The 12,909-nt window shown below is 43.5% G+C and overlaps 1 protein-coding gene across 1 annotated transcript in view; it reads left to right on the forward strand.

Annotated features, from left to right (window-relative positions):
- dnah3 (dynein axonemal heavy chain 3) overlaps positions 1 to 12,909 on the forward strand; it is a 51,318-nt gene that overhangs the window by 13,081 nt on the left and 25,328 nt on the right. Inside the window, exons 13-30 of the mRNA XM_020453258.2 lie at positions 179 to 357; positions 583 to 767; positions 1,081 to 1,204; positions 1,570 to 1,723; positions 1,971 to 2,115; positions 2,439 to 2,650; positions 2,981 to 3,072; positions 3,590 to 3,704; positions 7,468 to 7,584; positions 7,844 to 8,023; positions 8,127 to 8,263; positions 8,664 to 8,865; positions 8,948 to 9,040; positions 9,156 to 9,266; positions 10,827 to 10,941; positions 11,063 to 11,261; positions 11,449 to 11,557; positions 12,475 to 12,765. Coding sequence (XP_020308847.2) covers positions 179 to 357; positions 583 to 767; positions 1,081 to 1,204; positions 1,570 to 1,723; positions 1,971 to 2,115; positions 2,439 to 2,650; positions 2,981 to 3,072; positions 3,590 to 3,704; positions 7,468 to 7,584; positions 7,844 to 8,023; positions 8,127 to 8,263; positions 8,664 to 8,865; positions 8,948 to 9,040; positions 9,156 to 9,266; positions 10,827 to 10,941; positions 11,063 to 11,261; positions 11,449 to 11,557; positions 12,475 to 12,765 — 2,760 coding nt within the window. The remainder of the gene's footprint in view (positions 1 to 178; positions 358 to 582; positions 768 to 1,080; positions 1,205 to 1,569; positions 1,724 to 1,970; positions 2,116 to 2,438; positions 2,651 to 2,980; positions 3,073 to 3,589; positions 3,705 to 7,467; positions 7,585 to 7,843; positions 8,024 to 8,126; positions 8,264 to 8,663; positions 8,866 to 8,947; positions 9,041 to 9,155; positions 9,267 to 10,826; positions 10,942 to 11,062; positions 11,262 to 11,448; positions 11,558 to 12,474; positions 12,766 to 12,909) is intronic.

Consider the following 12,909-nt stretch of genomic DNA (forward strand, 5'->3'; position numbering starts at 1 on the left):
AATAAAGAAACCCTGGAATGAGTAGGTGTGTCCAAACTTTCGACTGGTACTGTATAACGTAAAAAATATTCAACCATTTAACATGAATTGCATTGTCAAGCTGAAAATAGAGGCTATTATTCGAATGGCGAACTTGGAGATCGGATGAGAACACTTACTTCTACCCACCCCTTCTCAGAAAATTGAGGGTGTGCAGCAGTTGTGGAAGGAGATTGCCTCAATGCACATCACGGTGCCCCTGTCCATGTTTTGCCTGGACGTGCTGAGCCTGAACAAGGACCTGTGTGACCGCGCTGAGAGGCTGAAGGACAGGCTCATCGTCTTCGAGGTGGACGAGAACCGAGAGCTCAACAAGAGGTGAGAGAGGGAAGAACTCCTTATGTTTTAGATAGAACTACACTACCCATAAGACCACACTTTACACAAAAATGACTGGATGGTAAATCCACTCAATTATGTAATGCTCTTACTATTGTGTACTAATGTTACTGCTACCTTTTGAAGTGTTTGACTTATAACAAAGAGCTACATCTCCCATACTGTTAAAAGAAAATAATCGGAAATCCAATTTTCTTTTTCTAGCATCTGTCACCGCTATGACGAGATCGCTGCAACCATCACAGGGGCCCCAGGCAACACGGAGGAGCTGGTGGCCCTGAACCAGTACCTAAAGCACACCAGCGAGGTGACCGTCCACAAGCTGAAAGATGAGATCAACGAGGCCGCCAACCGCCTCAGCTTCCTCTTGGACTACGCCACCCTGCCTCGTGCGTAATGGAGGACCTCTGTCGTTAGTTGTTTACGGTTGGGGATTTGGGCATAGAATTGAGATGCACTGAGCAGATATACTGTTTGGTCATTCCTAGAACAACACCTGTTGTTCTAGGAAACACATTTCTGCATTGGGATTTAAATGGAGAAATCTTATGGATTGTGAAGGTGTTATCCATAAGATTTCAAGTTAATTTAATTGAAATCTTATGGATAACGCCTTTGAAGGGTTACTGCTTATTGTGTTGGAGGTTTTGCATGTTTAGTTCTATACCTACCATGATATCTCTGTGCTCTCTCTCTCTCTAGACGATGATGTGAAGTTGAACAGTAGTGTGTTCCACTGGCCAGAACAGATCCTGGCTGTGTTTGAGATCAGTAAGAGCCGTCTGGCCACCAGGAGAGAACATGCCGAGGACCACCTCCTCAAGAGGTAGCTACACACCAGTACACATTGACAGTCCTGACCCTAATAAGGCTAATCCTCATCCCGAACCATCATGTCAACTTTACAACCGGAACCTCCAATACTAAACCTTGCATGGAGACGACATCTCTTCTATTCTCTTTTCTTTCTTCTCTCTCTCTCTCTCTCTCTCTCTCTCTCTCTCTCTCTCTCTCTCTCTCTCTCTCTCTCTCTCTCTCTCTGCCCTCTTTCTCTTCACACTCTTCAAACTTCACCGTAATGCCCTAATACGCTTCATGAAATACACACTAAACCAAAACAGCAATACTAGACCAAAACCAGAGACGTCTTTTGTCTCATGCTGAGTCTCCTCTCCTGCCTCTCCTCCTCAGGACAGCAGAGTTTGACCAGATGTTGCAGTGTGTGGGGAAGGAGGTGGAGGCCTTCAAGAAGAAGGAGCTGATGAGCCTGGAGGAGATGAAAAACAACGTGGAGAAGCTCAACGAGCTCACCTCCTGTCTGGACGCCGCCGTCACCGAACTGGACGTGAGTGAAAGGAGAATCGGAAAATGGTTCAAACTGAATCAGTTTTTTTTCTGTTTATGAATTGTTTCACTTCACTAACTCAGTTTGGACCTGCCGTCACTGAAACTGCTTTTAATGAGGAGCGATATGCGAAACTAATTTGTCAGCCATCGGATCACCTTGTAAGTTTTGTTGCTGTGCTTGCTGCTTTTGCTACTGAATGACTTTCATGTGGTATTGGTTTGTCGCCTTCTCCTCTCACCTCCAGGACATCAACAAAGAGGAGACTCTGCTGGAGAAGGAGCAGAGCCAGTTCCCCATGCTGCAGACCCTGATGGGCAACAAGCAGCCCTATGACCAGCTGTGGACCAATGCCCTCAACTTCCAGAACAAATCAGAGATCTGGATGAACGGTACAGAACTACACACAGGCCATGTTGTAAAACATTTATCAAGATGTATCATAGTTTTATGATACATGTCAACTGGTATTATAACTTTAATGGTTCCACGCAATAAGATTTTTAATAGAAAGAACTGCCGTAATAACTGTATATTTTGTTTCTACACATTGTGGTCCGAAATGATTGTTTGTTTGCTTACTTGTTTGTGTACTTTCTCATCTTGCGCCTCACTTCCCTAACTGTATATTTTGTTTCTACACATTGTGGTCCGAAATGATTGTTTGTTTGCTTACTTGTTTGTGTACTTTCTCATCTTGCGCCTCACTTCCCAGGTCCCTTCCTCCACCTGAATGCTGAGAAGATCTCAGAAGAGCTGGTCACTATGTGGAGGACCATGTACAAGCTGACCAAGTCCTTCTCCGACCTGTCAGGGCCGCGCCGTGTGGCCGACAGCTTCAAGATCAAGATCGACAAATTCAAGCAGCACCTGCCCATCCTCACCACCATCTGTAATCCTGGCATCAAGGACCGTCACTGGGAGAGAGTCAGTACCCTAACCCTCCCTCTCTGGAGCTCTGAAGCAGAGCACCAACACTGAACCAGGAGACAGAATATAATGTGTTTTTAAGGATTTATGTATGATAACACATTACAAAACATTGTCAGCTTGTCCTAAAATTGGAGTTAGTCTGAAAATGGGTCATATTTTGTTATAAAAAATAAAAAAACGTTATTATCATTAACAGTCAGTAGCCAAAATACAACTCTTATCAGTACCAGACAGTTCAACCCTAAGATGATCAGTGAGTCCTGCATACCTGTGATCCATGAAGCTGAGATGAATAATTGATGCTTCTCTGTGTCCTGTTTTCAGATCAGCACCATCGTGGGCTTCGATGTCAAGCCAGATGTGGACACCTCACTGTTTAACATGGTGGAGCTGGGCCTGTCCAAGTTCTCCGACAAGTAAGAACCCATCATTCCTACTCTACACTCTGCCTTAGCATTGCGATAGATAGGAGGGAACTGAAATCCAAATAATTGTTGGTGAGAAACAGGGAATGTATTGGTGGTTTATTACCATAATGACATTCAATGTGGTATAGTGTTTTACCAGTAGCACCTTACGCGTTAATACCGTGGCAAGGAAACAAAACACAAAGCGGATTTGACCTCTTTAGGAAACCAGCCCTAATATTGGAAACAAACATCATTATGTTGTCATCCAGAATCACCTTTAATTTATTTTCCAAGCTATAGCACACAATATTTTACATAGAGCAGGTTTATAAAGGACCAAAGAGTATGGTCTGCTTCGTGTTTTCATTTTTGCTATGGAAAGAATATTGCGATACTGGTATTGTCCCAGCCCGAGTGATAATACCGTTTTCAGTGGGTTTCTGCTCTTTTCCATAAATGTGTTAGGTTGTGATTTGCTGTACAATGTGAAGCTGTCTCTGACTTTTCCTTCCTCAACTCTCAGGCTTGAGGAGATAGGGGCGTCTGCCAGTAAGGAGTACTCTCTGGAGAAGGCCATGGAGAAAATGAAGACTGAATGGGCTGAGCTCTGCTTTGCCTTCACTGCCTACAGAGACACGGTAAGCAGCAGCAGGCACGCAAATGCGCGCACACACACACACATACAGTATTAACTAATTACAGAATTTGTCATCTGGACTTATAAATTATTAAAAAGTAACCAAGTATGCCAATATTAGATACTATTACACCCTAGACAGGATCAACTTTCTTAAAGGCCCAATGCAGCCATTTTTATCTCAATATCAAATCATTTCTGGGTAACAATTAAGTACATTATTGTGATTGTTTTCACATAGCTTCTTAGCAAGAACAATTTCTCAAGCAAGGACTGTCTGGGACTGGTGTGAGGGGTAAACTGAAAATGATCTGTTATAGGCAGAGGTTTGGAACACTCTTATTGGTCTATTAAATAATTTACCACCTGGTGATGTCATCAGGTAGGCCAAAATTCCCACCAAAACAAACAGCTCTTTTGTTTGTAAATGGCCATTATCATAATTTTCACAATTGTTCAGTATAATTCCAACCTCATAGTGTGGAAATATACAGTACCAGTCAAAAGGGGTTTTCTTTATTTAAACTTTTTTTTTACATTGTAGAATAATAGTGAAGACATCAAAACTATGAAATAACACATATGGAATCATGTAGTAACCAAAAAAGTGTTAAACAAATCAAAATGTATTCTTCAAAGTAGCCACCCTTTGCCTAGATGACAGCTTTGCACACTCTTGGCATTCTCTCAACCAGCTTCAGAGTCTTGAAAGAGTTCTCATATATGCTGAGGACGTGTTTGCTACTTTTCCTTCACTCTGCAATCCAACTCATCCCAAACCATCTCAATTGGATTGAGGTCGGGTGATTGTGGAGGCCAGGTCATCTGATGCAGCACTCTATCACTCTCCTTCTTCGTCAAATAGCCCTTACACAGACTGTATGTGTGTTGGGTCATTGTCCTGTTGAAAAACAAATTATATTACCACTAAGGGCAAGCCAGACGGGATGGCGTATCGCTGCAGAATGCTGTGGTAGCCATGCTGGTTAAGTGTGCCTTGAATTCTAAATAAATCACTGACGGTGTCACCAGCAAATCACCCCCACACCATCACACCTCCTCCTCCATGCTTCACGGTGGGAGCCACACATGCAGAGATCATCCGTTCACCTCTGCGTCTCACAGAGACTAATGCTCGTGTTTCTTGGCCCAAGCAAGTCAAATCAATTGTCACACGCTCCGAATACAACAGGTGTAGACTTTACAGTGAAATGCTCACTTACAAGCCCTTAACCAGCAATGCAGTTTTAAGAAGAAAAAAAGTGTTAAACTATTTACTAAAATAAACTGGTGCAGCCGTCTAAGGCACTGCATCACAGTGCTAGAGGCATCACTACAGACCCTGGTTCAATTCCAGGCTGTATCATAACCGGCAGTGATTGGGAGTCCTATAGCGCCCAGCGTCGTCCGGGTTAGGGTTTGGCCAGAGTAGGCCGTCATTGTAAATAAGAATTTGTTCTTAATTGACTTGCCTAGTTAAATAAAGGTTCAATTAAAAAATATATATATCAATAAAAATAGAAAAATAACAAATAATTAAGGAGCCACAATAAAATAACAGTAACGAGGCTATATTTCCGGGGGTACCGGTACAGAGTCAGTGTGCGGGGGCACCTGTTAATTGAGGTAATATGTAGGTAGAGGTAAATTGACTATGCATGGATAATAAACAGAGAGTAGCAGCAGCGTAAATATGGGGGTGGGAGGGGGACAATGCAAATAGTCCGGGTAGCCATTTGATTAGCTGTTTGGGAGTCTTATGGCTTTGGGGTAGGAGCTGTTAAGAAGCCTTTTGGACCTAGACTTGGTACCGCTTGTCAGAGAGCAGAGAGACCAGTCTATGACTAGGGTGGCTGAAGTCTTTGGCAAGTTTTTGGGCCTTCCTCTGACACTGCCTGGTATAGAGGTCCTGGATGGCAGGAAGCTTGGCCCCAGTGATGTACTGGGCCGTGCGCACTGCTTAGTGCCTTGCGGTCGGAGGCCGGGCAGTTGCCATACAGTGATGCAAACAGTCAGGATGCTCTCGATGGTGCAGCTGTAGAACCTTTTGAGGATCTGAGGACCCATGCCAAATATTTTCAGTCTCTTGAGGGGGAATAGGTTTTGTTGTGCCCTCTTCACGATTGTCTGTTTAGACCATGATATAGTAGTAGTTTGTTGGTGATGTGGACACCAAGGAAGTGGTTTCTTTGCAGCAATTGAAGGCCTGATTCACGCAGTCTCCTCTGAACAGTTGTCTGTTACTAACAGTGTCTGTTACTTTAACTCTGTGAAGCATTTGTTTGGGCTTCCATTTCTGAGGCTGGTAACTCTAATGAAGTTATCCTCTGCAGCAGAGGTGGTCCTTGCCTTCCTTTCCTGTGGTGGTCCTTGCCAGTTTCATCATAGCTTTTGATAGTTTTTGTGACTGCGCTTGAAGAAAGTTTTGAAAGTTCTTCAAATTTTCCTGGATTGACTGACAATGTCTTAAAGTAATGATGGACTGTTTTTTCTCTTTGCTTATTTGAGCTGTTCTTGCCATAAAATGGACTTGGTATTTTACCAAATAGGGCTATCTTCTCTGTACCACCTCTACCATGTCAAAGTTAAGTTGTAGTAGGCTGCTTTGTTCTGGAAGTGTTTGTTAGAATGGATCCTTCAGACGTTCCAATGGTTGCTTGAAGGGATCTTTCTCGTGTCTTTTGTCAAAGTTCTAGACTACATTACATTACCCAGCTGCAGACTGAGACTGTTTGGTATAGTCTTTGCCTTCTTCACTCGTCGAGTTTCAGAGGGTCTTAACCATTTCGTAACATTCACCTCAGGCTGTCGGTCACGCAGGTCTGTATTTAAATTGCAACCATTTCAACGTATTCAGCTCCCGCTGCACATATACTGGTCTGTGGTAAATTTTGTTAGCAGTCCTTTTATGCACTCGCCTTGGCGGGCGGTTCCATCACGTTGCCACAATGTCTGTGCTCACATGGGCGTGGTCACTGACTCGGCAAAAGCTTACATGAAAAACAATTCTCCTCTAGAAGGCCAAAATCACATTTAATCTTTTCACAACTAGTTTCATATTTAATCATATACGTTTTACAACATTTAGATGCAAAACTACATTGTGAAAGCTCTTAAAGATAGTTATCTTGCTATACCATCCGTAATGACATCACAAAATGCTAAATTATATGACATGATTATTGTTTCGATCCCCACCAACCATTCCCCACATGGTTTATGTTAGAAATATTGTTTCAATATCCAATCTTTTGATGTTAAAGTACTGCAAAGTCTCTATTCTAACACTCAGACATTCCATTCTCAATACTGCAAAGGCAAGAGAGAGAAAGTTAAAATCATAAAACGCCCCCCCTTCCTCTCTGGTGGGAGAGGGGGTGGGGGGGGCTCTCTTTGATCCTCACTCAGAAGGAAAAGTCATGACAAGGTGTTTGAGAGAATACCAAGAGTGTGCAAACCTGTCATCAAGGCAAAGGCTGGCTACTTTGAAGAATCTCAAATATTGAACACTTTTTTGGTTACTACATGATTCCATATATGTTATTTCATAGTTTTGATGTCTTCACTATTATTCTACAATATAGAAAATAGTACAAATGAAGAAAAACCCTTGAATGAGTAGCTTAACACAGCGAAATCATGTTTTTTACAGCACTGGGCCTTTAATAGGCCAGACTGGTTCAGTTTGATGTGTGCTGTGTGATGTTGGGTGTGGAAAGAAGCCATCTCTTATTCCGTGTGTGTGTGTGTGTGTGTGTGTGCAGGGTACGAGTATTGTATCTGCAGTGGACGACATCCAAGTGCTCCTAGACGACCACGTCATCAAGACCCAGACCATGCGAGGGTCACCCTTCATCAAGCCCATAGAGGCTGACTGTAAGGTAGGATCATCACACTGCCACCTGTCATCTCTGGTCTACTGGATTGGGTGACATCCCAGTTGAGATCATTCATGGCCATGAAATTGATACTAGCCAATGTTCTCCTGTAATGTACGTTCGTATTGTACATTCATTCTAAGGGTTTTTAAATCTTTCTGTTTTTCTCACTCTCTCTTTCTTCTTTCTCTTACCTCTCACTTTCTTTATCCTTTTCACTTCAATCTCAAATCTCTATTTTCCCTTCTCCCCCCGTTCTCAGCAATGGGAGGAGAAGTTGCTGATGATGCAGGACATCTTGGACTCCATGTTGAAGTGTCAAGCTACCTGGCTCTACCTGGAGCCCATTTTCAGCTCTGAGGACATCATCGCCCAGATGCCTGAGGAGGGACGCAAGTTTGCCATCGTGGACCGATACTGGAAAGATATCATCGCTGAGGCGGTGAGACACACACACCCCCCCGAAATGACTGTGTGTGTGTGCGTGCCTATATGTGTGTGGGGATTTCCTTATCTTGACCAATACCCTGTATGTGTGTGTTCAGATGAAGGACACGCGTGTGCTGGTGGCTACAGACCAGGCCAACATGCTTGGCCGTCTCGAGGAGGCCAATGTATTTCTGGAGGATATCCAGAGAGGCCTCAACACCTACCTGGAGAAAAAGAGACTATTCTTCCCCAGGTAACTCTAACAACTATTAACATTCTCTTTGAAATTGCCTGTCACTTTGACATACAGTGGTACTTATACTGTCAAAGTATGTTAATGCTCACATGAAATTAGTGTATTTTAGCATTTACGTCAATCTTGTGGGTATTCATGTCTATGGGGGACTTGTGAGTTAAGATTGTGTAGCCCATTTAGCCCTTGAAGAGTCAGGCCCTTGGAGAACTGTCAGAACTGTCAACTGATTTAGTATTTAACTGGTACATCTCAATTCAATCACAGTGAATGGCTTATTCTCCAATCAAAATGCAATGAGTCGGAGGATGTGTCTGAAAGAGCACCTTATTCCCTTTATAGTGCAATACATAGGGACTAGGCTGCCATCTCAGACTCACTGACGGAATCTAATCCACAGATTCTTCTTCCTGTCCAACGATGAGTTGCTGGAGATCCTGTCAGAGACAAAGGACCCGAGGCGTGTCCAGCCCCACCTGAAGAAGTGCTTCGAGGGCATCGCCAAGCTGGAGTTCACAGAGGACATGGAGATCACTGGCATGATCAGCTCTGAGAAGGAGTTAGTGCCGTTTAGCACCAAGCTCTACCCCGCCAAAGCTAAGGTACTATTGTAGGACACACACACACACGCATTCAGTCACACACACACACGCTGATGTGACTGTGTGGTGTGATCCCATGCAGGGCATGGTGGAGAAGTGGCTACAGCAGGTGGAAAGCATGATGATGACCAGCGTTAGAGATGTCATCCACAAAGGAGTGGACCAGTATGTCGAGGTACAGTAAAGACATAAATACAATTTAGATTTATTTTTTCTTTAATTTAAATGTTTATTGACAATTACACTTCAAATGTATTATTTTTTATTTTTTACACATTATTATTTTGCAGGTCCCCAGGAAAAAGTGGGTGTTGCAGTGGCCTGGTCAGGTTGTTATTTGTGCCTCGTCCATTTTCTGGACCAGTGAGGTCTCTGAGGCCATCCAGACCAATACCCTGCACGTGAGTCACTTAACACATAGCATTACCAAAGACAGTACAGTATGAAGATAGGCAGAAACTGCATCTCCTATGGAAACCCCTGATCACTCTTGTAGGCAAGTCAAGGCGACGTTGGCTAGCTAAGCTCAAGCACAGAAACACGTCATCGGGTCTAACAGTCGTCTTGCGTCGAACTGCACATGTGCAGGCTGTCAAATCAAAGGCACATCTTCGATGTAAAGTTTTTTTTGACAAAAATGAAAAACGTGTCAGTTTGTGACTTCCATGAGGTTGGAGTAATAACATGTTCAACTAACTGCTTAAGACATTGGCTCCAATCTAGGTTGTGCCTTTAGATTTTGAGAAAATTAAGTACATTTTTTACTTTTTAAAATTACATTTAACCTTTATTTAACACGGCAAGTTAGTTAAGAACAAATTCTTATTTACAATGATGGCCAAACCCGGACGACGCTGGGCCAATTGTGCGCCACCATATGGGACTCCCAATCACGGCCGGTTGTGATACAGCCTAGAATCGAACCAGGGTGTCTGTAGTGACACCTCAAGCACTGCGATGCGGTGCCTTAGACCACTGAGCCCAAGGAAGAATGTTTTCACTTCTCTCATTGACTTCTCTAACCACAAACACCTGCTTGGCCTGCTTCGCAAGCGTTCCTGGAAGTCTTGCGATGCTGCGCCTCTGTGTTTAGAAATTCAGTGGTATTACTCTACATCCTTATTCACCTAATGTAGCCCCGCCTACTTGACCCAGTTGCTGATCAAATGCCCTTGTCTTTCAACTTCCCTCTAATTAATTAACAGCTTTGCACACTCTTGGCATTTTCTCAACCAGCTTCATGAGGAATGCTTTTCCAACGGTCTTGAAGGAGTTCCCACAAATGCTGAGCTGCTTTTCCTTCACTCTGCTGTCCAACACATCCCAAAACATCTCAATTGGGTTGAGTTCAGGGGATTGTGGAGGACAGGTCATCTGATGCAGTGCTCCATCACTCTCCTTCTTGGTCGAAAAGCCCTTACACAGCCTGGAGGTGTGTTTTGGGTCATTGTCCTGTTGAAAAACAAATTATAGTCCCACTAAGCGCAAACCAGATGGGATGGCATATCGCGGCAGAATGCTGTGGTACCCATGCTGGTTAAGTGTACCTTGAAATGTAAATAAATCACTGACAATGTCACCAGCAAAGCACCATCACACCTCCTCCATGCTTCACGGTGGGAACCACACATGCGGAGATCATCCGTTCACCTACCCTACGTCTAAGACACAGCGGTTGGAACCAAAAATCTAAAATTTGGACCAAAGACTGCCAAGAGTGTGCAAAGCTGTCATCAAGGCAAAGGGTGGCTACTTTGAAGAATCTCAAATATAAAATATATTTTGATTTGTTTAACACTTTTTTGGTTACTACATGATTCCATATGTGTTATTTCATAGTTGTGATGTCTTCACTATTATTCTACAATGTAGAAAATAGTAATAAAAAAAAAGAAAAACCCTTGAATGAGTAGGTGTGTCCAAACTATTGACTGGTACTGTATATGTTGATCCATTCTAAGGCCTATGTGGATAAGAGCAATGCCCAAATAGCTGACATTGTGGAGCTGGTGCGTGGGAAGCTGAATGGAGGGGCCAGAATGACCTTAGGAGCTCTCACAGTCATTGATGTCCACGGTATTTCCCACTTTTTCCTTAATATTAGTTCTTCTTCTGAGTTCACCCCAGAGGAAGTCGGTGCCAGATCTCTCATACACACACTTCTTCTCACTCACACACTCTCTCCTCTCTCTCCCAGCTCGGGACGTGGTAGCTAAACTGGCTGAGGACCGTATCTCCTCCCTGAATGACTTCTCCTGGATCAGTCAGCTGAGGTACTTCTGGGAGGACGGAGACGTGCGCCTGCGTATGATCACCACCACTGTCAAGTACGGCTACGAGTACCTGGGCAACTCCGGCCGTCTGGTCATCACCCCACTTACTGACCGCTGCTATAGGTCAGTCATCAACTGTAACCTCGACTTGGTTGACTTACCACTAACATAGTAATGACCATGGTTATAATGCAAGGATACATACATGGGTACAGTTGCTGGACATAACTTTATTCCATAAGGATACTGAAAGTTACTGAAAAAGAACAGTCATGTCATATTGGAGGTTGCATGTTACATGTTCCGATAGGACACTGATGGGTGCCCTGAAGCTGAACCTGGGAGGAGCCCCCGAGGGCCCTGCAGGGACAGGCAAGACTGAGACCACCAAGGATCTGGCCAAAGCTCTGGCTAAGCAGGTACATGATCATTTTGTATTTTTTAACCTTTATTCAACTAGGCAAGTCAGTTCAGAACATTCTTTTTTTTTATACTTTGTTTTTATTATAGGAACACAAAGAAAGTAAAGTTTTTTAAAAAGAACAATAAAAAAAGATCACTTTTTTCCCAGTATTCCTGACCTCTCTCCTCTTGTGTTCTTAAAGCAAAGGTCCATGCTCCATGTGGTGTATTTCTTCTACAATGTCTATCCATTGTGTCACTCTGGGAGGGTCTTTTTGTAGCCATTTCCTAGTGATAGCCTTTTTACTGGCTGCCAGTAGGACCTTCAAGAGGTACTTTTCTCTATTGTGTAAGTTATCAGGTATTTCACCCAAGTACAAAGAAATGAATGTTTGTTCTATGTCAAATCCCATTCTTTTTTCATTGTTAGATCTTATTTCTCCCCAGTAAGTTTCGATTGCGGGGCAAGTCCAAAAGATATGAGAGTGATCCAACCTCAATAGACCGCATTCTCTCCAACAAGGGTGTAGTGAGCCAGTATGTTTTGATTTCAGTTTAGGTGTTATGAAGAAACGTATAACATTCTTCCAACAGAATTCTCTCCATGACCTTGAGTTGGTGGAGCTTTGTTGAGTCTCTAATATGTTAAGAACATTCTTATATACACCGGCTAAACCTGGATGATGCTGGGCCAATTGTGCGCCACCCAACCACGGCCGGTTGTGATACAGCCTGGATTCATACCAGGGTGTCTGTAGTGACGCCTCAAGCACTGAGATGCAGTGCCTTAAACCACTGCGCCACTAGAGAACCCTACGAATGCATTACTCTCTTAACTTTTCACCCAAAGTTTGTTCAGTCTTCAGGTATCATATTTAATTGCATTCATTCACTACAATTTGATTTGTTTTGTCTTGTTCTTTGCTTCTCTCAGTGTGTGGTGTTCAACTGCTCTGACGGCCTGGACTACAAGGCCATGAGTAAGTTTTTCAAAGGACTGGCACAATCCGGGGCTTGGGCCTGCTTCGACGAGTTCAACCGAATCGAAGTGGAGGTGCTGTCTGTGGTGGCCCAGCAGGTGCTGAGTATCCAGCAAGCCATCGCCAGGGACCTGAAGACCTTCATGTTTGAGGGGACCGAGTTGTCCCTCAATCCCACCTGCTCCGTCTTCATCACCATGAACCCTGGCTATGCAGGCAGGGCCGAGCTCCCAGACAACCTCAAGGTACAGTACACCTACCACTGACTATAGGATCAACAGTAGTTATTTGAAACTTAAAAGGGATAGGTCACAATTTACATTGTATAGTTCAACTAGTTTCGCATTAGGTTTATTGCAAGAAAAACAATGAGATTGGGAGTGTGGCGC

Source organism: Oncorhynchus kisutch, linkage group LG20 (genome assembly GCF_002021735.2).
Source record: "Oncorhynchus kisutch isolate 150728-3 linkage group LG20, Okis_V2, whole genome shotgun sequence".
NCBI classification, from domain to species: domain Eukaryota; kingdom Metazoa; phylum Chordata; class Actinopteri; order Salmoniformes; family Salmonidae; genus Oncorhynchus; species Oncorhynchus kisutch.